The 27,369-nt window shown below is 31.7% G+C and overlaps 1 protein-coding gene across 6 annotated transcripts in view; it reads right to left on the bottom strand.

Moving 5' to 3' along the window:
• The window catches only part of Usp12-46 (Ubiquitin-specific protease 12/46), a 47,568-nt gene that overhangs the window by 8,328 nt on the left and 11,871 nt on the right, over window positions 1-27,369 (bottom strand). For 2 of the 6 annotated variants that reach the window (XM_076506426.1, XM_076506424.1), the window contains exons 4-9: window positions 24,638-24,718; window positions 20,833-20,981; window positions 18,659-18,819; window positions 16,515-16,647; window positions 9,965-10,108; window positions 1,698-6,406 (exon numbers count right to left, since the gene is read on the bottom strand). In XM_076506426.1, coding sequence (XP_076362541.1) covers window positions 6,305-6,406; window positions 9,965-10,108; window positions 16,515-16,647; window positions 18,659-18,819; window positions 20,833-20,981; window positions 24,638-24,718 — 770 coding nt within the window. In that variant the 3' untranslated portion in view covers window positions 1,698-6,304. Of the gene's footprint in view, window positions 1-1,697; window positions 6,407-6,731; window positions 6,923-9,964; window positions 10,109-16,514; window positions 16,648-18,658; window positions 18,820-20,832; window positions 20,985-24,637; window positions 24,719-27,369 lie in introns of those variants that run through there. The other 4 variants (XM_076506425.1, XM_076506423.1, XR_013029386.1 and 1 more) reach the window with 3 other exon arrangements.

Here is a 27,369-nt window from a genome sequence, read left to right on the forward strand (position 1 = left end):
TACAGTTATGGGCTTCATCTTACAGTCCATAGACCTTATGAGAAGTAAATATGCTGTAAGAAATCAGAAGAATGCCTACTTAGGAAAAAAAATAAAATGTTAAAGTAACTTAATTCTTGATGGTAAGCAAGAAGAATGTTAACGATACATACATTGTTCCTTATCACATGAAAAAAAAAAGTGACTGCACAAAAGAAATATCCAAAAATATTAATGGTCAAAAAATTCCCTAATAACTGCAGTTGTGTTGTATTCTAATTTTTGATAATCTGTTCTGTAAAAATCAACAGATGTCTAGGCTTGTATGTCAATGAAGGTATTCCTGAAGTCTTGCACAGACGCATGATTTTCAGGGAATTTTTAAAACTTTTACAGAAGTGAATACATTTTATGTGAAAAGCTGCATAATTTTATAAATAAAGTGTTAAACATACTGGAAGATGCATATTTAGAATTAATTAAATTCTGTAGCAAAACTGACAATTTGTCCATGCAGTTGGAATCTTAAATTTTTAAGGACTTGTTGAAATTTAATAGAATAATGCATTCTAAAAAACCTACAAATGTCATGCATTAATACAAATAGACCATTTTTAATATTTTTTTACAATAAATATAGATTCAAGTCCATTTCATAGTGTCTCAAGAAAACTAACTTTCACTCAAACAATAAGAATAGAGAAACAATAATATTACATGTTGATACAAATGTTTTGAGACCACATTTTGAATGTCTGAGTAAAACATATATTTGCTGGTTCACACACTTGAAACAAGCATTTATTTTGTGCTGTGATGAAAGAAAACTAGTTCCAAAACAAAGCCACTTCAATTATGTGTCCGTAGTTTCAGTTCAGAAAACTGGGAGGTTTTAAAACCCATGCTGAGTGTGTAAAAACCGCATAAGGTATCTGTATCAAGTTAAAAATTATCATTTGACAGTTTCAGTTTGTAATCCTCTAAAAAAAATTTACCTACCACTAACAGGAGAGGTTTGGAACAACAGCTTAATATGTGTACATGAAATGTTTTTTCAAAACCTACTACTGTGATAGGTAATGTAAAAATTTTTAGTATGTTTTAGTTGATATCTTATAATGGATCAATTTTAAAAAAACTTCTTGCTATCTTGTGCCTTTCACTGACTGCATCCAGTCAAACTTCTTTATTGGCCATTGCTATTCAAGATTCTGAGAAATGCTCATTACTAGTAGTAACATAAAGGAAACTGTCACAAATTTAATGAATTGACTGGGAAGTAGAAATACGTTAAACACAGCATTCAACCAATAGGATAGTTTTTGTTGTTTTTTAATGCACTTGTACTATTAACACTGCACTTCTGTATTGCAGTATGCCACCTTCATATACATCTTTCAATTTGACCTGTGGTTGCCACATAAAGAGCTCTAAATTACAGAACACTGGTTTTGATGTTTCATAATTTTCAGCAACAAGTCATGCTCCTTTATTACTAAATATATAACAGCTCCATAAACCATATAAATAACAACCTAACACACAATAATGTGTAATAAGTGATAAGTACCTTGAATACTAAACTTCTGCATACTACAGAAATGCAGTGAATAGACTTTTGTCATTATACATCAGTACTTAAGTTCTAGATATCCATAAACATGTACTTTGAATCTTGCATCTGGCACTAATCATAGAAGGGGAAAAATGAATCACAGTTACAATAGAAAAATTATTTTATTTTGTAGATTCTATGTATTGACAAATCAATTTACAATGTACAGTTTTATATTACATAGTTTCTTATTTCTCAATATACTATGCTATTTCAGCTTTGCATGACACTGAATGCAGAATGACAATTTTTAACCATCTTTAAATCTTGATTAACAACAATTCACATAAACCTCAACAAATCTGGTTTGTTTGTGAGTAAACATAAAAAGAAAAATATTTTTTTAAATTGGAACAATATATACAATATGAATGCATATTTTGATCAAAAAACATGGGACTTTCTGATCAAGTTCAAAATATACTCTTGAAAATAACTTATGTGAAGGTATGTTTATATATTAAATTACTTCTTTATCTGTGTGATTTCATATATTCACATACAAATATGAAGATATGTAAAAAAAAATTATTTTTTTTAGAGAATTAATTTTTAACATGTATTCAGCACTGAAAAGTTTAGCATTCACTAATACAATAATTTTTTGAAAAAGAAACTATAAAAATGGTCAGAACCATTTGTAAAATGTAATTTTCAATCCTGAAAATGAGCTTCATCAACAAAATTTCCAACGTGTTTAATTATTACTATTCTACTTTCTAAATATGGCATTAGATTGCAGTGACAAATTGTTTTCTACAGTGGTTTGTTGCAAAGTGCATGACTGAAATCTTATTACTTTCATTAAATTGCCAGATTTTAACAAAATCATACATTTTACAAATTAGTGTAGCAGAATAAATTATTAATGGACTAATTTACTTCCAGAATAGTAAGTGAATTGTTATATAGGGGGAGAAATATTTTCACCCTACTTTATAAATTTTAATAGCATAGTACTATTGAATCATACAAAATACATTATAATAACTTTCAAGTACCAAGCAAATGCTAGATAAACTTAGACAGTCCAAATAAAACTATAGTGGCCCCTTCTGTTGTGCTAAGTGCTTGAATATTTATATACAGATGTAGTAACAAGTTTGTAAGATAATTCATAATCAAGGCTAAAACAGAACTACCAGAGAGAAAAATCCAATACAAATTATCCAAGATAAGAGCAGTGTTTTTTTTCACAGCCCAAGTCTGGTGTAATTTTAACAACTAAAACTGGCTAATATGTTAAAGTATTCTTATGAATGGAAAGGTTCAGTTTTCAAACGAGGTGTAGGTTCAAAAAATAATTTTAACCTGGAAGCTAACAGTTATGTGATACATACTTCAAAGCTCAGCAACTACTCTTTATAGAGTGACTGTAAAAAGTGAAAAGAGTTTTACAGTTTACTACAAGGTGATCAACCTTGTGTGCACTGCAACCACAAAATGTTTAAAGATATGAATCTGAACCCTGTAGCAAAATTTGGATGTAAAAGTTATCCCTAAAAATCATGTTTGTACAGAAAATATAAACTTTAAAGAATGAAAAACCACCACTTCTAATGAAGTTACCCAATTACATCTAACCAGTCACAAATGACTGCAACTTTTGACCTACTAAACTTACTATCTAGTTTTCTACTGTCAACATATACCTCCTCCTAAAGTAAAACATCAACTGATCTCATTCTAATGGCAATGCATAAAGGTACTATTGAGAGTAAATGTGCTTTCACTATAACATATATTATCTATTTTGTTCTTATTTATATTTCTGTTGTTGTTTAAGCTCAAAGTTGCATAATGGGCTAGCTGTTCTCTTAGAAAATCACCTCAGAGAATCAAATATCAGATTTTAGAATTGCAAGTCTTTAATTTACCACTAATCAACTGGGAGTCTATTTGTAGTCCTGTTGTTAGATCTAAACATTATTATAGGCTTACAAATCCATTTAGAGTTGTTTAACATCAGTATGAAAACTGGGATTTTTCTGGTCAAACTAAATGTATGACCAACTTTATGAATTTTAGAAAAATTACAAAAAGTTTGTATGTCCCTTATCAAAAATTTCAAACTTTAGTCAAATAATAAATATCTTTATATATAGTATGGACTAGCAAAAGAGAAAAACTTAAAATGTCTTTTAATAATGTTTTTAGAGGAAGTGATACACAGTTACCAGTTTATGTACAACAAGCTTTCCAGCATTTGACAAAAAAATGTTATCCTATAACTACAACAAAAACACATTATTCCTGTACAAGTGTTGACCACTTTTATTCTGCATTCCTTTTGATCCAGAATAAAACTTATGTTAAAGGGTTTGGCTTATATTCTTAATACAAACAAAAAACATGGCAGCCCTATACAAAGTAATTTAATGTCAGTTACAAACAGTGAAATTTAAAAAGAAACAAGAATAAATAATATAAGGTGTGAATAAATAACCAAATATTGTTTAAAATTTTACTTGTCTCTTTCCAACAAAGTATTTCAAACACAAAACTGACCTCCTTAAAAAACATTTGACATTTTAGCATGTTATTTGCAAATGCAAAATTACTGCAAAGAACAATTAGATGCTAATTATTTTTTATCCAGAATAGCATTATTTTAAACAATGAAAATATTTTAAAAAATTGAATTAAAACAATCCACTTTTTGAAATGAACTTTCAACTTTATTTAATACTGGATGCACAAAACACTTTAACACCTTAAACTTTATAGTATAATAATATCTTGGTAGTTCTATTTTATATATATATATTTTCTGTACTTGAGAAGTTTACATTCCAGATAATATATTTAAAATAATCTCTGGTACTTCATGCATAAGTATGAGAGTAATTATACACAAAGAAACAGATTTAAAATACATAAGTATCAGGGTCTTTAAGGGACAAATTTTGCAACAAAGATATTCCAGAAACATCATGCATTGCTAAAAGGAAGACAGTATTTGGTCTTCATACTAAGATTTCTGTACTTAAAGTCTGTTGCATATCATAAATAATATTACATTATAGCAGTAGCCAGGAATAAAATGGATGTAAAAGTGTAATGCAATAGTTTTACACATATACAGAAATTTATGAATTCTAAAATTAATAAAGCTATGATTTAATGTAACTCTAAAATGAATGCAAACAATGATGTCTTGCCACTAATATGGTAACTAATATTGAAATATTTTGAATGAAAAAAAAATCTTTAGGACTTCTGAGGACTATCTAATTATTAAATAATTTAAGTAAAATGCATCTGTTACAAGTGTCATCTTATAAAATTAAAACTTTAAACAAGTAGTTTTATAAAGAAATAACCTGGAGTAAGAAATGTGAAACTGTAGATTTTACCTTTTACACACATTCATCTCTAAAATACTATAACAAAGTATGATGTATTTTGAGAAATGAAAAACAACTGTAGAATTGGAGATGTACTGTAGATATGTTATTTAACACCAAAGGGTTGATATTTGTGTACAAATAAAATACCACACACAAACACCAACATTTTTCACCATGTAAACTACCCCTGTTCTTTTCTTTTAAATATCACTATCAGTAATTTTCTGAAATAGCTTGTTTTATTTGTTCAACACTAAAACTGAATTCATATAATTGTACAGTAAACCAAAATCACTATGAAAATCTTTACTTAAATATATATTCTGAATGTTAAAATTAAACCCTTTAAGAGGTAATGTCACACAAAACCAATATAACCTGTAACAGGCACTGAATTAAATCCATTTGAAACAAGGTGTTATAACATAACTTAAGTCCTTGATATAATGTAGTCATACATTAACTTATTCTTATGAAACAGTTGTAGGCCATAAAATTCATCATTCTCACAAAATCTTGCATCAATATTCAGGGAAAACCATTTAATCATAAAATAGTAAACTAAGAGGTAAATGATTTGATAACTTACAATGATCCCATTTTTTAAACTAAATTTCATCATGCATGGTACTCAAACATGTAAAGTATTTAACAATGAATGCCTTGTTATAATTGCCTGTAGGCCTTATCACCTCAATGTTTCTCTTCTTTCTTCAACTAATGATAATGTTTGCACATTTATAGAAAATTGACTAAATCCTTTCAAAATACTAATAAAAACATAAGTCTTAAACTGGGAATAACCAACTTGTAGAAAGGCCTAATACACTGAGTTTTTGTTGCTTTATACTTATACATAAAGAAGATTTACTTGAGTTTATCAACATTTTAGGTTGTTTTAAACTTAGGTATACAAGTAGGATAATTGTATATGATAAAAATTAGGCATCTAAAACGTTTGAACTACAACCTGAAGATACCCTAACAGGATAAAAATTCTTTTTAACATTATTTTGTTAATATAAATTGAGGGAGGGAGGGGAACTGAAATTATGTTTCTTTTGAATTATGGATAAAGGTTTATCACTTAAGACAGTCCATACCAATAACTAACTCATTTAAAGATCACTAAAATATACAAAAAGAATTAATTAAAAAAAAATAAACACTGCTCTTTTACACCAACAAAAGAAGCTATCATGTTTTAATACTTTAATTTATTAATTCTCAAGCTATGAATATTCTGAAACCAATATAAAATTTATCAAATACATGTTAGTTCAACAAACTATCTTTTGGATGAACTTGTGTTGTGCAACAATAAATAATTCTTTTTAAAACTAAAGATGCTGGTGTACAGTTATTCTCGTGATTGGTAAAAAAGAATATAACCAGATTCTGAGGTCTTTTGTGTGTCTGACGTCAGCCCATAAAAATCTTCAATAGCAGAAGCATCAATTTTCTGTGATATAAAATGAACATCAGTTCCAGTTATCACGTAGAAAAAGCTAAAACCATTTAATGGTATCTTATAAAACATTATGTTTTGCACACACTTTAGTCAACTGATTTTCTTGTAACCAAGTTTTACTAGTGTATAAGAATGCCACTAGTACTAATTTAAACATATGTATTAGTAAGAAACCATTTCCACAAATACTTCATTTAGCTTACTGAGTTTAATATTTAGAACTTTTAAGTTAAGTCTTTGATGGCTTGAATAATACATTTAAAACAAACCAGACTTTATAAGAGATTATTACAAAGAATATAGTATGTCAGCTTACTTAAATCTCACATTTTTCACAGCATCTTGATGACAGTAAAACGCAGACTTGTGCAGAAACATAATACAGAACATAAAAGAGTTTCTGCACAATGGATTACAAAATAACTGCAACAATGCCAGACTGAAAATTTCCATCAAAACCAGCTACAGCATGTGGCAAAACTGTAAATCTCTACCCAAGAACAACAACTGAATGTAAAAAACAAAAAAATATTAGCTACTAAACGTACTCAATCACAATAATCACTTATGTCGAGAATACCCACTTGTAGAGAAATATGTATGCAAAAACCGCTCGTTTGGGTCGAGAAAATATTTTACGTAGAAGGGCAAACAAAGTTTCAACCTTCTTTGGCCATTGTCAGGTTTACAAAGAAAGAAAAAGGAACTGACCGGAAGCTGACCACATGTTTGGAAGGGGTTGTGTAACTGAGTGTCTAACTCATAGAATTCACCACGATAAAAACAAACTTCATGTTCAACAACCACAACTATATACAAACAAGTGGCCTAAGCATGGGCAACCCGGTATCACCAGTTCTAGTCAATATTTTTATGACACAAGTTGAAACACAAGCAATTAACACAGCATTACATCCACCACTATACTGGTACAAATATGTAGATGACACGATTGCAGGATTCAGATCTTCAGAACACACACTTAATTTTTTCAATCACATTAACTCTATACATCCCAACATTAACTTCACATGTGAACAGGAAGAAAGCAATCAAATATCATTTCTTAACCTCAAAATTACAAGAACCGACACACAATTCAAAACAGAAATCCACCGAAAAATCACCCATACTGGACTATACATTCCTTGGGACTCAGCACAAGAAACAAAACAAAAACTGAACATACTAAGAAACCAAATATACACAGCCATAAAACTATGCTCACCAGATAAAATTAACGATGAATTAGACAAAATAAAACAATACTTCATCAACATCAATAAGTTTCCTCCACAAACCGTAGAAAACACTATACGCACACACCTAGACCAAAAGCATAATCAACCAACAAAAGTAAATCTCTCTCACAAATCAAAAAATCACGAAACCATATACTGCTGCATACCATATATTCCCGACATCAGCAGACAAATAACCAACATTTGGCAAAAACTGGTAACAAAATATGACATTCCAGTTAATACCAAATTTATTCAAAAACCAGGCACAAAACTGAGGCCTATACTATGTAAAAACTACGCTGACAAACACCACACCAACATCATTTATAAAATACAATGTGATAACTGCCACGACTTCTATATTGGAGAAACAAGTAGAGAAATGGAAACAAGATTCTGAGAACATAAAAAGCCACCTTCACACGTTTTTGAACACTGCAAGTCAAATAAACATAATATAACTATAGAAAACACTCAAATACTAAATAAAGAAACAAACATAAACAAACCCAAAATTAAAGAAGCCTTACTTATACAACAACTTAAACCCAAAATAAACCAATATAAAGGAACACCTTTATACCTATATTAAATATAATAAAATAAAATTATATATTCAAACATCTAACACCGCCCTCTACATTCCAACACTCAGTTACACAACCCCTTCCAAATATGTGGTCAGCTTCCTCTTTCTTTGTGAACCTGACGATGACCAAAGAAGGTCGAAATGTTGTTCGCTCTTCTACATAAAATATTTTCTCAACCCAAACGAGCCGTTTTTGCATACATAGCACACAATCACAGTTTGAGGTTTAATATACTCTACTCCAACGTCAAGTTCCAGACAGATGATATCACCCTGAGCACACTATCACCTAATGTGCATTTTACATTTTAATTTAAACATGAGATTACAGATTTGATTTGAAGATGCTACAAGTAATCTCTAGATGTCTTTTAGTGTTGTACATAGTAAGTAAATAGACACCCCCTTGAATAAAAATTAGCCATCAACACGTCATAGGCAAGTAACTCTAACATACAAATACAGATATATCTAAATTAAGTCTACAAAATACGAACAGTCACACTGCATAAGCAGGGACAAGAATGAGAGATGGAAAAATTGCTTAGTCTGGTGATATGAGTTTGAGGATCATTAAGTTAGGAAGGGCAAAAATATATACCTACCCCACTAGACAAGCATGTCTAGATCCAGACAGGAATTAAGAAAGTAACTTTCTATGTCAAAAAACTAGCTTAATTATTTGGGAAATTTTGAGTAAATGTTCTCAGCTTTAGTAATTATAATAACCAAACAGATGTACTTCTAAACACACAAAATGTTGCCCTTAATAAAAAATACAATGTACTTACTATAGAACAGTCAAGTTTGTGATGAAGACACACTGCGCCCTGCTACAAAAGTTATGTTACTAACTGCCATTAGAAGTCATTTTTACTGTTTTTATTAATAAACAGACTGAAAGTTTAAGGTTGTTTCACAAAGGGGAAAATGTTACCCAAAGCAAAACAGGTGATCTCTTAATGTAATACATCATTCATGACTGAAAAGAAAGAAATATGTCTTCGAGATGGGAATAGGAAGCCCATTGCCCACATGGTAATTCACAGCACACTGAACAATGGTTGTCACAATGCTAACAGTTGAGGAAACTCCAAAACCCAGAGCAAAAAGAAAGCCTAAATGTAAACATGTTCCACATTCAAAACTAAATGTAAATCACCATCACTTGAGAATTCGTAATAAAAATTTAAAGCTTTTGAAACAAGTTTTCTTAATGATGCAAATCTCAATAAGTTAAATATAATGAGACATTTAAACATGTCTGTACAATACAATGTTAAGAAGTACTAGAAATGCATAAGGGAGTTGCATGTGGAAGTGTGTCACCCTGCTAACTGAAGATGGCTTTGCCACATGATTACATCATAAAGTCACACAATTCACATTATATCAAGTGAAATTAGGTGAGAGTTACCTTAATGCTAATGGAATGCAAGTCCCTTTAGCAAATGTACGAGTAAAATAGCTGTTTGATATCATCTCAGAAAATCAAGATTTGAACTTTTATAAAACATTTTTCTGTTCAAGATCTATTCTTCTAAATACATTTCTGGACATGTATGGATTGGTTAAAATTTTAAAAGATCCTTTAAAAATACTTTAACAGTTACAACTGTAGATCTGTCCACAAGTACCTTTTAAAGTTGCAATGTATCAATAGGGGAAAGTTCCAACTCTGAGTTGAGACTTTTCAAAGAATAAATTAATACTCACATCAACAATGTCATCATCAAAAAGTAGCCATAGTCCATAACTTTTGACTATAGAAATGTAGTGACCTCGATTTGGTCCACTTCCACAATGAATGACAACTGCTACTAGGTCATACATTCGATTAGGGTTGTAGGCATCATCAGACTTAAAAAAATAGAAAAAAAAAAGAAGTCAGTAACTTTTGTTTTTGTAAATATTATTTCATTTCTGGATAATTCACATTAAATAAATCATAAAAAGAAACAAACAAGTATTTGTTTACTGGAGTAGTCTATAATACACAAATTCTGCATACATGTGATGTTTTTATATACCTATGAAAATAAAAAGGTTTGCTGGTTGGTTGATTTAGTGTTTTGTGGCACAAAGCAACTAGGCTATCTGTGACAAACATCCGATAAAGTGGTAAAATTCAAGAAAATTTAGTAAAATACATAAAAGGAAATTATGGTGAAACAAAACAAAGTTTCAAAAAATATAAATAGCATAAAAACAATGTTTACATCTAGTCTACAATGTTAAGAGAAAAACTACAGTAATAGAAGTCATAAAGGACTTTCTGGAGCATAACTAATTGCCATAACTCGCCAAGAAGACTTAAAAGGTAAGTACAAAAACCACCATCAGTCACCTAAAATTGGCCTTTCCAGTCCTGGTTTCAAGTTATTTGACGTTATGGCCATTTTCGAAAAGTAAAGTAATAAAAGTTTTAAAACACATACAGCAAAATTTTAATAACTCACCACAATGACTAACGGGTAGTTCAAACGGCAGCGTTAGTCACCTGAAGTTAGCCTTTCCAGTTCTGGTTTTGAGTTATTTAACATTATGGCCATTTTCTAATTTCAAATAGAACTAGATGTACTTTGATTCTTAAAATGGAATCACATTAAAAAAGGTTTAATGTATAAATTAAAAACCTTAATGGCATTAAAAAGATTAATGGCCTTTAAAAAACTAAAAACTTTACCAAGGTGGACAGTGTCACCATCACTGTCTAATGTTATGGACAAACCTTGGGACAGAACATGTTTAAAATGGTTCCGCTGTTACAACTCTCAACGACAGCAAGAAAGTAAAATGTGGCTTATTGTGATCTGAGTGTTACACAGACTACACACTGGTGCATCAGTTCCAGATAAAAGAAAACGAATTAAAAAACTATGACCAATGCGTAGTCTAGTCAGAACAACTTCCTCTTTCCAGTCCATATGGAAGCAAGACAGCCAATGTCCAATAGAGGGTTTTATTTGGAAAAGCTTCTCACCCCAAGTCCACTGCCAGCTGGCACGGAGCCAAGCCTTGACTACAGGACTATAGTCCATGTATGGAACAGGCACAGTAGTGATAGTGCTAGCACAGATAGATTTAGCTGCGATATCGGAGAGCTCATTTCTGTGAATACCAATGTGGCCCAGTTTACAGAAAAACTGGATAGAAGTAGATGTTAAAGAGAAATGAGCCAGTCGTTTTTGAATATCGGCAAGAACAGGATATAAACTAACATGAATCAATTCCAGGGCCAATAGAGAACTAAGCGAGTCAGTATAAATTGTGCAGTTTGAGTACTGCTCAGCTTCTATGTGAACCAGGGCAAGAGAAATGGCAAACAGTTCAGCACTGAACACAGAAGCTGTAGAGAGGATTCTGCACGCAACCACCGAAACACAACAAACCATGGCAGAGCCCACACAGTGACCTGATTTCGAACTATCTGTATAAATAGGAATGGAAGGATGGTTCGAAAGATGCTCAGCAAATAACAGACAGTATTTCAAATCAAGAGTGTCTGCTTTTCTCAGATGACTTAAAGAAAGGTCTCATTTGGGGACTGTCAAAGCCATGGTGGGATGGGCTGACCAGTGGATACAGCAGTGTTATCCAAGGACAGACCCAATTCATCCAACTGTGGCTGGACACGAAGGCCAAAAGGAGCAATAGCAGACCATCTCTTCTGAAAAAGTATGGCCCACCGAGGAAGTAAAACACAACCCCAGGTGAGGTGTTTGGTAAGGAACGAAGTTTCGAAGCATATAGTAAAGACAGTTGCAAACAGTGGAGGTGCAAAAAAGGTTCATGAGGCTCTATGTATAAGCTCTGAACTGAGGAAATGTAGAAAGCCCCAGTGCAGAACCAAAGTCCTTGATGATGAATGGGATCCAGCATCGTTAAGGCTGAGAGTCAGACAGAGCCACAGACCAGTGATCCATAGTCGAGTTTCGATTGAATATGAACACGACATATCTTTAGCATAGAACATCAATCTGCTCCCCAAGTGGTGGTAGAGAAGACATGGAGGGTGTTCAGTGCTCTTGTACATTTGACCTGTAGTTGCTTGATGTGTGATATAAAGACCAGCTTGCGGTCAAAGATAAGCCCCAACAACTTTGTCTCAGGGAACACAGGCAGCACAACTTCACCGATATGGAGTTCAGGACCAGGGTGAATAGCCTGTTGGCAGCAAAAGTGCATGCAAATGGTTTTAGAGAGACAGAGAAGGTAAAGCCGTTTGCTGTGGTCCACTTTAGTAAACAACTGAGGGCAGTCTATAGTTGCAGCTCAATATACCTCATGTTCAAAGACTGACATGAGATGTGAAATTCGTCGACACAGAGCCCGTTTGCAACAGTGAGAGGGAGTTGTTCAGTTATGACATTTATTTTTATACTGAAAAGTTTGACACTCAAAACACAGCCCTGAGGGACTCCAAGTTCCTGTAGAAAAGAACGGGACAGTGTCGAACCCACACAAACTTGGAATCTCCTGTCCATTAAAAAATTAATAAAACTGGGCAAATGGCCATGTAACGCAGAAATATAGAGGTCTCACACACACCTCCATGTTGTATCATAAGCGTTTTCAATGTCAAAGAATATTGATACAAGATGTTATCCTTTGAGAAATGCTTCTCTCATTGACGTTTCAAGTCGAATTAGGTGGTCCATGGTGGAGCACTGTCATTGGAACCCACACTGGGTGGGCAAGAGGAGATTGTTTGATTCGAGGAACCAAACAAGACAAACATTAACCATTCTCTCTTAGGTCTTACAGAGACAGCTCGTCAAAACAATTGGATGGTAGTTTGAAGGAATCTTGGGATCTTTCCCAGACTTAGAGAAAGGGAGGACAATAGCCTGGTGCCAGGCATTAGGAAAAATATTATCCTGTCAGATCCAGTTAAAACTAATAAGAAGAATAGCAAGAGAAGCAGGAGCTTAATGGCACAGCATGGTATACTGTACATCATCAGATCCAACCAATGTACTGCCAGACCGATGAAGGGCCAGTCTGAGTTCCACCAGTGTAAAGAGACAATTATATTCACAGAGACAATCAGCTCAAAAGGAAAGAGATAATTGCTCTGCCCGAGTCTTGATGGCTAAGAAAGTGGAAGAAGAAGCAGAAGTGCTAGATACCCAGCAAAAGTTTTCACCTAGAGTATCAGCTACTTCGTGGCCATCAGAAAGCAAGATCGAGAGGGGGACAGAATTTCATCGCCCACTGACTTTTCAAATCTTGTCCCATATGACTTTGGAACTGGTGGTAGAAGATATGCCAGTTGTGAACTTAATCCAAGATTCCTTCTGTCTTAGACATTTTACACACCGAGCACGTGCATGGGCCTGCTGGAAAGCGATCTGGTTCAAGAGTGTGGAAAATCTACAGAAAGTATCCCAGACCCATTTTTGAGCCTTCCATGCCACGTATCTGAAGAAATGCCTGTACCCGGAACCAAAGGATGTGGATCTTGGGGTTTGTTGGAATGTATGTAAGGGACAGAGATGAGTGTTGAGGTTGATTCATCAACTTTTTTAACCATGGAGGTCAAAAGGCTTGTCATTCGTTTTCAGAAAGATTCTTTTGGAGGAACAGAGAGATCTGGCTGCACTCCCACTGTAGTTGTGGAATGACATGCAGCAGCATACATTCGAGATGAAGTGGTGAACAGCAATTTTCAAGCCTCAGGATAAGTAATGTTATAAATCGTTTTCAAACGCTGAACCTCTTTTTCTTCCAACCATTTAGAGCAAGAACGAAAGTAGGATGGGTGAGAGCCATTGCAACTGATGCAATGATGGTGCATTTCACACTCATAAGCATCATGGTCCTTACCACCACATCGAGCATACATCAGAGAATTACGACGTGATGTCTTTGAGTGACTGAACCTCTGACACTGGAAACATCGAAGAGGGTTTGGAATGTAGGGCTATACCCTGCAATTAAGATAACCTGACTTGATGCAGGTGAACGTGGTGATGTAAATGTCAGAACAAGGATATTGGTCAGCATCATAATCCCACATTTGCGAGTGGAGATATGCCTCACTGCAGAAACTCCTTGGGTGGAGAAACCACCGAGAATCTCCGACTCGGAGATGTTCTTCAAATCCCTCTCAACAATAACTCCTCATGGTGAATTCAAAGTAGCATGAGGTGTAATCTCAATAGGTATATCCTCAATTGCCTTTGAATTCAAGAGGAATTCCCTGTGTTGAGATGTGGATGTTTCCACCAATACGTCACCAAATAGAAGCTTTTTTACTGACTTTGGAGAGCCAGCAAGTCCCTCCAGTCCCTTCTGAATAAAAAAGGGTGACATTTGCCCCAAAGGTTTGTTTGAAAGAGAATGCAGGATAAGAAAATGAGGTACAATAGGTGGTACAGATGTTGAAGATTGTTGCTCAGAAACTTCAAGATATGGTCATTTACCTATGGACTGTTTTTTTCACTATTTTATTTAAGTTTTTATTTGGAGGATCCATAATGAAAAAAGGAAAATTTTGGTGCCCACTGACCCCACTCACCATGGAGCCCCACGAGGGGTTGCACTACAATGTCAAACAAGGACACTGCAGCAATGCTATGGTTTTGTGAGCACTATACCCAAACAACAGGATCAGTCACAATGTCCACAACACCTATTGAGAACTTCCAACACTGGTATTTGGTTGACCATAGTCAAAGTGGATCAGCTGACTGACCCAAGGGGGCCACCCCAAGGCTGCCAGTCCACAGGAATTCAAGGCCAAAGTGGTGTGTTAGGGTTGGACACCTCAACCACTAGGATCCTCTCCTCCCCTTCATGAGTCACCACGCACGGCAAACATGTGGGTGGATGTTTAGATCTCAGAGGAGGTAAACTGAAAGAACAGAACCTTCCCCCCGGGAGGTCCTCTCACCATGTACAGGAATCCACACTGATGAGAAATTAAAAGGAAAGATGTACACTGACCCAATAAAACCAAATTATTATTGATCGTCTTTCTTTACAATTCTTGTGCTGCATTATTAATTGTTTGATTTACAATAATGAACTTCTCTTATCTTGTATATGTATTTCAGTATCAAATGATAATTTCTTCAATCTATTTATTTATACTTTTTCAGAATTGTAGTTTTACCAGAAAAATAATTCAAACCTCAATTAAAGCTTCTTATTTTTAATGAAAAATGTTTACAAAATATTTTAAATTATATTTGATATATATGATTAAAAGATTTGTAGATAATTCCAGGAAGTTTCTACCATTGAAAGAAAGAAAAAATTTAACAAAAAATGAGAGGTTACTTACATTGCATTTTGATTTTTGTTTGTACACTGAAAACACTTATCTGTATATAAAAATGTAAAGTATTTAGTATTTATAACTTTCTTTATATCAATATGTTTTAACTTGTTTAATCTTCCCAAACATTATATTTAATCCTTTATTTTTGACTGCAAGAGCTGACATTCTGCCATAGATTAATAAAATTTCATATAACTGCCTTATATTTACCAGTGAACAAGAAACTCACTTTTCAACATGGTGACAGTCTTACTTAATCAGGCATAGTAGGGATACATTTTGACAACAATATCTTGGTCAAAATAATTTTATATATTATAATTAGTGTTTACAATAAATGAGAAATTCTGGTATTTTTGTGTATTGTTTAACCAATTCACTTTTTAATTATAACAAGTGCAATATATTCAGCAAAAATAAGATTTTTGCTTGTCCCATTGTTTAAGATATACTTGCAAATATAAACAAGGGCTATCTGCACACTACTGTCCCAAATTTTGAAAAGATATATTAGAGAGAAGGCAACTAGTCCATACCCACAAACATCTCTTGGGATACTCTAATCAAATGGGATGGAAACTATGAACCTTCAGATCAATAATTTTGCATACTAATATGAGGCAAAATATCATAATTTTTGGGTCATACACAGCTTACCATACTTGCTAAACCTCAAGTGTACTTAGTGTTTTGTCATAAAACAATATTCCTGTAACTTTCGAACAGACATAACACAAAAATGTTTAAGGATCAAAAAGAACATCAGCAGCAGGTATAGGTAAAAAAAATCCTAAGCCTCTAGTTTACTGGGAAGTATGTTAAAACTGCCTTGAAGTTGTTGCATTAATCATGACCACACACAACTAATTTGCATACAGCATAACTTTAAAAAAATGTAAAAACAAATGAAAGCACTGCATTCTCTGCATTTATAGATAAACGGAATTTAAAGCCTAAAACAAAATTAATGTAACTTACTGTGTTAAAAAGCCTTAGCTCCAAAGGGAAAACAACTCTGTAAGAAAGCTTTGTGTGTCGGCTTTGTTGTTCCATGTATTTAAATCTCTTGAGATGTAAGGCTAGAATCATGGGGAGTTTCTTTACCCTCATCCTGTAAAAACATTAAATGTAATAGGTAAAACTCTTGGAATAAATTTTACACAATGAAGAACATGTAACTCTTCAAAATACAAATAAAAATTACTGATAGTACAACGTATTACCTCTTTGTAAGATATAATCTAAAAATTAATATTTCAAATTTTCTGAATCCTGAAACTAAAGAATTACTTGCTTCATCTAAAATATTTACTTACATATACAAAGGTCAAAAGGCATTCTTTCTAGAAAAGGGGGAGGAATTTCAAAGTAATGACCTCACTAAATTTGGTAAACTGTAAGCACAGTGATGTGTATTTTTTAAGGTTTGAATATTAAGAAACAAAATGTTTTTCTGTTCAATATATTTATAGTATTTACTAAAAAATTGACCAAGTTTCATGAAGATACACAGAATAAATATGGAATTACAATTAATATTTCTTTGTATAGCTTCATAGAAATGGTGGTTGGTCATTTTGATCAACTTTGCAATCATGAAACTATGCATACTATAACTTCTAACACATTCACTACTACAATGTACATCCAAGAATACATTAGCCAGTGCTGTCAAAGCACATGTATATCAACAAAACCACTGAGACAAATATGTTTAATTAAAGTCGGCATGCAATAAAAGTCTGTTCTGCTGTGGCAGCACTTGCATGATGGTCCTATCACAGAAATGTTGCTTTATTATAAATTTCATTATCTTTTTTTTCTTGCCGACTTTTCAAAATGGATAAAAAAAATGGACTTATTCAGTCTATTGTACGAAAAAAAAATCAAATTATTTGTCAGGCTTGTAACAGTTTATACCTGTTTTATTGTATTTTCATTACTTTAATATTCTTTGAATCCTGTCCAATTTCTAAAACTCATGAAATAAATTACAAATCACCTGATAAATACACAACTCAATCTGCAGCATTGAACTAATTAATGTACAAGTATTTAACATGTATTACTTATGGAGAATCTTTGTTTATTTATATTTCTTTACCTAACCTAATACATTTCTAATTTTTACATAATTTTTATGACTTAACTGGTTTTCTAGCTAAGTTATAAGTTAAAATAATTCCCTTAGTTGAACAAGCTAAATAAGTTGACAGCAGCTTTTAATCTGTACACCAAATACTTCAAAAGCTGAGTGAGTATTACATACAAGATCAGTAACTCAAAACCTTCTCTTTCTACTTGTTATAAATAATGTAAAATATTAAAATATTAAAAAAAATTACTGAGATGTTTAGAAAAACAGTATGTGATAGGAGATGGTTGCATGTGGGTTGGACTTTCTGGTTTATATGTATCTAAAACAAAATTATTAAAGCTATAAAGTTGCATTTTATCTTTTAATTTACATTTACAAAAAGTAAAGCCTGAGAATTTATTTTAAGTTATGAAATTATAACTTGTATAATACTAATGTTTTATTTATTTATTATATAGTATGTTTTGATGTAAAGTTTATTGAAATACCTTGACAATAAAGTAATTAATTTTTTTGTGTTTGTGTAACACTTTGAAAAAGGTAGTGACATGAACACTTTCCTCACCTACATCCAATGGGTTAACCAATTATTTGACATAATGATCTACGTTTTTCTACTTATACTTAAAATAACAGAGGAAAATCTTAATGAAACTAATTACATCAAGACTTATCCCTTGCAGTATCTTCTATTACTGATGAAAAATTATTTTCGAGCTAGGAAAAAATAAAATAAAAGGGGGACTATTAAAAGCAAACTTGCAATACACTAAACTTACACAGACATCATTTGTTAATAATAACAGTCTATGCTCACTAGTTTTCTTTAGAAATAAGATCTTTAATGAACAAAGTTAGTAAATACAACAATGCATTATTACAATTTTGTTGAAAGATCAATAAACAACATAGAAGAGGGCTAATAACTATTCTATATATATTATAATTAATTGTTGTGTAAAATGCAGTAATACAACATGTAATATCAAAATGCTCTTTTGAAGCAAATTTAATTTGACCACACCTTTTCTGAGCCTCTTGTTTGCTACAACAATTTTCACAGTAATACTTGTGTTCACTACATAGTGTTTCCGTATTGCTGAAACCTCGAAGACAGTGGGTAATTGATGTATTTTGGTCAACATCCACAGAAAGATCTAGAAAATCTTCATCTTTACTGCTCACCTACAAAAGAAATGGCTTGATGTCAGTCTTAAAATACTTAAAAACATACTATACAACACCATTAATAGTTGTATATCAGGGATAAAAATAATGAATAAATGTCAATGGCCCAGGTTATAAACCACAAAAAGGAAATCTCTTATCACTGAGTGTTCTACAAATTATAAAAGTTTTATATTATAGTACTGGAAAAAAAAAAAAAAAAAGTGCTTTAGATTCAGTGAAATTAAAATGATACACAAATGAAATCTCATTCAAGTTAACATGCTTTAAAGCTATTTCAATAAACTTGTGTATTTTATACAACCTTGTAACTATGATAGCATATTTTTCTCTGAAAGAACTTAATGATTGCTGAAAGTCTGCCAAATTTCGTGAAGATACATTAAGACTTTTGTAGATAAAACATTATTATTTTTAATTAACTATTTTTACTAAAACTTTGTCCATAATTTTATGCAGTTAGCATTGTTTGTTTCAAGTGCAAAGTAATTTTAAGATTAAAAACACTTTTCTTAATTTGAAAATTTTAAATCCATTTATGTAATCATCAAGACCTCCTAAATGAATATCAGAAGTTTTTTTATTGTTTTGTTTTTTCCAGAAAAACTTCATATTTTATCTTATTTTCTATACAATTGTTATATACAGGATTGGTTAATGTGATAAATCTCATAACCTTCATAAAAATTAGGAAATAATTCTAAGTTACCTTTTTTATATTTCTGGAATGACTTCAAATTGTAACAATACCATAGTTGTTTATTCTAAATAGCTTAAAGCTCATAAAAGTATCCACCTACTTATAGTTAATGTTATTATTTTATTTACAAGTTGTAAATTATTCAGTTATACCACTTAAGTTATCGTATTAAATTATTTCAAACACGAGCAGCTGGCAAGCTTACTTTCTGAAGAATTTTTATTATCATTATTTTTCATTATCTTACCTAATCTAACCTAAATAACTTTCTAATTTTACATTTTAGTTATTTCATAATAATAACATAAAACAAAGAAGCATAGCACTCACCTGGATCCTGTTTTTTTCTTTCTTTTTGCTATTGACTGTCAAAGCAAATTAAGCCTATCTTTTCATTTTATATATTAAATGCTGCTATAGCACTAAATTTTTATAGAATTAAATGACATACCTAAAAACCAAAATTAATAATACGCACAAAGCAAACAATGTCCTATAACTTTCATAATTTTTCTGATTCTCTAACTGAGTGATAAAAGCCTTTTACAAAATTCAGCAAAGCCTGTCGTTGCGATTCCTGTGAGAATGAAATTCTGAAGTGGAGGTGAAATAGGCAATTCTCTAAACAGAACATAACATAATAGAAAATTAAGAACCTAAAACATGTATCATTAAAATTTGATTTATTAACTACAATTTGATGCCGAGTTTATCCATATACAAAGAAAATAAAGTACTTCAACTGAATTTTGAAAATAATTCTCTAAAACGTTTTGACATGCACTTTATTGACCAGCCCAGGGCAAGTGTTAAGCAAAACTACAGAAAAATGAAATAGAGTATTACTTACAAAACATATGGAAAGAGCCAATAACTCCTTTTAAGATCCACTCAGTTTATCATTATATCTAATGTGAACATATTTCTGTGTACAATCTATCCACGTACATCCTTACCATGTGCCTTTCCCAGAGCCAACACATTTGTATCATCTAAATACCCTCCCCTCTACAAATGTATTATCCAAATCCAATCCCATACAGTAAACAATTCTGTGGTATCAAAATATTATTCATGTAGTTTACAACCATACTATTAAAATTCTTAGATGAATGTTACATTCAAATCTTAATCATATTACACTTGTGGCCCATATATTCAGTGTTCCAATTACATTCTCGTGACTTGCATATTGATACTGTCCATATTAAGCATATAATGTGTATTTCTTTACTTTGTTATTCTACTTTTCTTTTGAACTAAAAAAACTTGAATGGTTAATGAGCAAGCTAAATAGTGACAATACTTACTGTTTCACAATTCAGACACCTAGTTTCATTAGTTAGTGTTCCTTGGAAAATATCATGAACCCATGTTGGTTCTGATTTGGATACTTGTTGTTCTCCATTTACTTGAGTTGAGCTGTTGTTCTTACCCTTGGCTGTCCCTTGCTGCTTCTCTGCTAAACAACAAATGTTTTCATTAAGCAACAAGAAGATTTAGTAATAATCAATACTTCCCCAACTTTCTCTGTATAAGTTCATAAAACTATCCAAACACAAAACATAATATAAATTTAGCACTTAACTTTGTCTTATTTATTTATTTCTGGTATTAAACACTCCATATCAATGACAAAATTGACACTCTATACAAGCACTATTACAAAGAAGTTTTGTTTTTATGAATGTTTTGAAGAAAACTATTTTCCAGTAGAACAGAAATTTAGTTTAAAAATACGTGTTAAAATGGCTGGTTTGGGTTGAGAAAATTTTTATGTAAGGAGTGAACAACATTTCGACTTTCTTTGGACATCATCAGGTTCACAAACAAAGAAAGAGGTAACTGACCGATAGCTGACCACATGCTTGAAGGCGGCCGTGTAATTGGGTGTAGGAATGTAGAGGGCATGCTTAGATGTTGGATTATATTTATTAATATAGGTATAAAGGAGTTCCTTTGTATTGGTTTATTTTAGGCTTGAATTGTTGTGAAAGTAAGGCTTCATTAATTTTGTGTTTGTTTGTGTTTTTTCTTTATTTAGTATTTGGATGTTTCTATGGTTATGTTGTGTTTATTTGAGTTGCAGTATTCGAAAATGTGTGAAGGTGACTTTTTGTGTTCTGTGAAGCTGGTTTCCATTTTTCTACTTGTTTCTCCAATATAGAAGTCATGGCAGTTATCACATTGTATTTCATAAATAATGTTGGTGCGGTGTTTGTCAGTGTAGTTTTTACATAGTATAGACCTTAGTTTTGTGCCTGGTTTTTAAATAAATTTGGTATTAACTGAAATGTCATATGTTGTTACTAGTTTTTGCTAAATGTTGGTTATTTTTCTGCTGATGATGGGAATATATGGTATGCAGCAGTATATGGTTTCGTGATTTTTTAAATCATGGGATATATTTACTTTTGTTAGTTGATTTTGCTTTTTGTCTACGTGAGTGCGTATAATGTTTTCTATGGTTTGTGGAGGACACTTATTGATGTTGATGAAGTATTGCTTTATTCTGTCTAATTTGTCATTAATTTTATCTGGTGAACATAGTTTTATGGCTGTGTTTATTTGGTCTCAGTAAAACAAGAAACCGAACCAGGTTCTTTTGATCAATGATGTACGCAAGTTGTTTAATTGACCACATTCATGGCAAACTGTATGGTTATCTTTACTTTTGAAACTACCATTGTGTCACCATTAAAAATGCTCTGATAGGAGATAAATCTAGCTAATGAATATACATAATGATATAAATATTCAAGAAGGATATGTCATATATGGAAGCTGAACTGTCAAGAATATGTTCTGAATGAGGATTAACAGTCTGTTGTTATAAAATAAAGCAAAATTCCATTTAGTGTTTATTGAAAGTTTCCACAATTTCTTTAATGAAGTAGATTTCATTACTTATCTATATATATTGAAGAGATTTGGAATAATGTGATTAGGTTTGATATTTTTGTGATTTCTGTGAACCCTTACAACCACTGATTAGCTGAAAAAAGTTGGTCCCATGAACAAAAAAGTTGCAGTCTCGAGAAATATTCTGGAATCTCCTGGTACATTTGTCACAATTACAACATTGTGTACTATTACCAACATTTGACTTAAAAGCCTAGATGTGTTTTGTAAATGACAATTTAGGTGTTATGCAAAGATACATTATTTAAAGACAACATTTGTTTCTTTCATATTCATCAAAAATGCCACCTTCCTAAATATGAAAATTTGTACATGTTAAATATACAGCAAATGAATGGTCCATAATGTAGTCTATATGAACATTACCAAATATATTAAACAGAAAAAACAATATAAATGAAATATTTTTTGCACACTGGCACCCATATTGTTATATTCCTCTCACAGCTGCTACAATTATGTTTTATTTACAGGACTGACATCAAACATCTGTCTAGAATTGATCTACAAATCTGTAAAACCCTTTTTCTTCCCCTAATAGAGTCAGTCGATGTGACTGACCTTGTAACCATTTGAGTTTCACTACTATAATGTTTGATACACTTCCACTTTGTATCTTCATGAAATTTAGTAAGTTTTCAGTAAGCATTATACGTCTTTTCTACAAAAAGAAAATCAAGTTCTTTTAGTTATGTATTTTTACTAAAGAATTTTCCATGAACATACAGAGTTATAGCATTTAACATTTCAAGAGCAAACTGATTCTTATAAGATTAAAAATACTTTTGTTCACCTGAAAATTTTCAAACTTCATTTATGTAATCTCTAAAAACTTCTAAATAAAATGAAATATTGTTTTTCAATAAAACTACCTATTATCTCCATTCTAACTCTATACAGACTTAACTAACTTGATCAACCTCATAACCACCATTAAAAAAAAAACCAAAAAACATTCAAGTTACTCTTTTTTCTCTCTACAATGGTTGCAGGTTGTAAAAACAAAACAACAACAACAAAAAAACTACAACTGTTTATCCTAAACAGCTAAACACTAGTAATGGCTATATTATAATGAGGAATTAATGTTAAGTTCTTTACTTCAACGAGAAGTGGTAAATAGGTTAGAAAATAAGGAATACCTAGAAAACAAATATCACAATTCTCATACTATGGAAGGTTAAGAATTTTTTTAAATACTTTTTTACAAAATTAAGAACTTAACATTTATATAGCATTGAAATTTGATTTAATAACTATGTTATGATACTAAGTCTGTATGTATGCAATGATAACAGCAGTTTAATTACATTATATATACAGTGGAGCACCGTCAAGCTGCAGTATTTGGGGGGGTCAACCTGCTTTAACCGCGGCTTAAACCTTTGTGACTGAAAAGCCGAAGTCGCCAACAGCTCCGCCGAGGAGCCTCATCCGGGCTTTTGTGTGATCATTATAATATTAATGTATAGACTATTCAGATACAATTGACAAGTGCCGTTTTAACACAAACGACCAATGCATTGCAATGGTTCGCTTTTCCCTGTAAAATTTCTTCTTCCCATGTTACATGCGGGCCGATTTTAAATCTTGTGGTAGCGATATTGAGCAGTTGCATAAATTATTAAATTTTTAATACCAAATTTATTAACTGGCAGTTAAACAATAAGAAAAAAACAAATAAAATACATTTCAAACCATTTTATTTCACATTTTTTAATGATTTAATACATCAAAAATTTTGGGACAAGACTTGCTACAGCGACTTAAGCAATTTCGCGGTATACTGGTCCTCGGCTTAATGGCGCTCCACTGTATATATGTGTAAAAGATCATAACATGCACACTTTGACCTACTCATAGTGAAGGGGTAAAATGGGCTTTATGGATTTGAAAGCATCAGAGACTTCTTTAATTTTCAATTACTCAATGCAATTATTTGAAACTCAAAACAAGTTAGGTAAAAAGCTCTTATTTGTCTCAGTATACATACAAAATAAGCTACTTTGCAGAATTACTTAAAAAATGTGAGTGGTAATTGAACTATTCATTTAAAATTCAAAAGACAAATCCAATCTGACACTGCAAGTTAAGTTAAATAAGTATTAATAAATTTACTAAGTATGTAAAATATGTCAACTTCTTATATACGTTTTGTATACTTTTAAAAGTTAAACTAAATTTCATACTCACCTTGAAGAATATCTGCAATTGTATTCAGCAAATAATTGAGAAATTCATGAGCATCTTGTTGCATGTAGTTGTCAAACAAGTCTGAGGAAAATATAAATAAAACCAGTACTGACAGAAAATAACCACTCATCTTTCAAATACTACTTTTTTTTTTTAATGCACACACATTCAAACATGTGTGATTTCTTAAAAATACAATATCGGTACACCTTTTTTTTACTTTTTGATGGGCATTTGTGACTCAGTTAACAATATTCAACTGGTTTAATACAAATTATAAACTTCTAAATATAAACAAAAAATTAAAGCATTAAAAGAATGATAACTATCCATGTCCAACTATTCAATATTTTAAATATGTATCTCAGTAAACAGAGAACTTGCTATGTGAACTCCCTCTCAGAGCTGCATAAAGAATTAAAGAAAAACTAAAAGGAAGTAAATAGCTACATTTTATTCTGTTAAAAATATGAACTTGATGTGTTTTAAGCAGACACAGAAAAACAAAATTGCAGAAAGTTAGATTTTCTTTGTAGGCAGCTCTGTGAAGTATATGGTTATCACATGTTAATTGTTCCCTGCTGGTACAGCAGTAAGTTTACAGATTAACAATGCTAAAATAAGGGGTTTGATTCCCCTCAGTGGACTCAGCAGATAGCCCAGTGTGGTTTTGCCATAAGAAAACACACATATATATTAATTACCCAGTTATAAAAAATAAAATGAGCCCTGTGTTAGAAGTTAAATGATAAACTGATTATATATATATATAAAAAATCAAGCTAGAGTGACGTTAGGGTGGATTTTAATATTTTATTAAGTGGGATAATTTAATCAACTACCCACGCCTAAAAAAAAGTTGTTATTGCTTTGCTCACTCCAACTCGACTAACATTTGACATAGAGCCAAGCCTAGAATACATCAAGACACAACCTCAGGTGGGATGCTGTGGTAAGGATCACAGTTTTAAGGCATACTGTAAAAAACATTGCAAGCATTAGAGGTGAAGAGGAAATTCATGAGACAGTAGGAGGAAGTTGTGTAGTAACAGCATTATTTTTTGCACTGTAAAGTGTGACACTCAAGACATAGCCCTGATAGACTCCAAGTTCCTAGGGAAAAGAACAGGAATGTGTTGAACCCACATGGACTTGGAATTGCCACCCAGTAAAAGTGGGTAAATGGCAATGCAACCTATGAGTGGAGGCCTTGCAAAATGCCATACATCCATGTAGTATAGTAAGCCTTTTCAAGGTCAAAGAATTTGAAAAGCAAATGTTGCTGGAGAAAGCCTTCCCTGATCAATATTCCAAGTTCAATTAGGTGGTCCACTGTGGAACACAGTAATCAGAACTCACACTAGGTGGGCCAGAAGACTCTTGAAATGTTATCTTTCTTTTGGTGTAGCTTTAATGACTAACCATTAAATTTCATGGTACTTTATATCAAAACTATACATTTATACAGCTACACCTTAAAAACTGGACACTACTAGCAACAAACAGATTAAAATAAACAAAATACACAGCATATACCAACTGAAAATCTTATATATCCAATTTTCATCTTGAAAAATCTTTTACTATGAAGTTGGTTTTCACACCTTCTTCACTTACTTTTCCAAAAACAGTTATACATACTAAGTGTATATAACTATTAATTTTCTTTCCCTGGTTTAACCTTTTCAAAATGAGCAATAATGTTAAGTTTTTGCACTATAACTTTTGATACAAAATATGCATCTTCACAAAATTTGGTAGAATTTTAGTAAAGATTACATTTCTGTTATATACAAAAAAAAATCTTTTAATGATTTTTTTTAATACAGTCCTTCTCGTAACTACTCTGAGTGCAAAGTGATTTCATATTATGATTAAAAAACTGCTTTGTCCCAAAAATCCCAAATATTATTTGCGTAATCTCTAAAACCTTCCAAATACATTTCAAACATTTATTTTAAGCAAGAATTTATATATTATTTTCTATACCTTAACTATCCGAGATCTTTTACTTGACCAACCTTGTAACCATCATAAAAATTAGGAAATAAATATAAATTATACATATATACGTGTATAAATCATTTTTTCTTATATTGACCTTCCAGTCATGCCCAGCTAACATTATATAACTTGGACTAACATGGTGCACTCAAGCTGTCAATTGATTATTTAAGTCACATGTTGAAGTAAGAGTATATAAAGGACTGTTTTCAAAAATACAAGATCAATAATTATTCTTTATTCCAGTGAGTTAAGTTATATAAATTTATAATGATTGTTGTTTTGACAACTACATGTAAAAAAATAAGACATTTGAAGCCTCCAAATAAATATATATCAACAACGGTAGGCTACATTTTATTACTGAAGACACAAAGTGTAATTCAGTTTAATAACAATCTGGAACAAAAATAATATTTAAAATATAAAAAGTAGTTTTAATAACTGCCCCCAATAGAAACAGAAAATATTTAAGTAACTACTACTCTGCATAAATTTATCCTGTAATTACTGAAAAATATAACTTCTCTTACATCAAAGCATTCATGATATTACATTAGCAACCAAATGTTCATATGATCCTTAAACTATAGAACTGAATAACATTTCCTATGATCTCAGTTGCCCAAATCAAAGTTATAATTAATTCCAGCATCAAACAAGGCTCTCAAAAAAATCTTGACACTGTACGTATTCAACCTATGATGAAAATAACATTTTTCCCACAT

The sequence above is a fragment of the Tachypleus tridentatus genome, chromosome 6, assembly GCF_004210375.1.
Source record: "Tachypleus tridentatus isolate NWPU-2018 chromosome 6, ASM421037v1, whole genome shotgun sequence".
In the NCBI taxonomy this organism is placed as follows: Eukaryota; Metazoa; Arthropoda; class Merostomata; order Xiphosura; family Limulidae; genus Tachypleus; species Tachypleus tridentatus.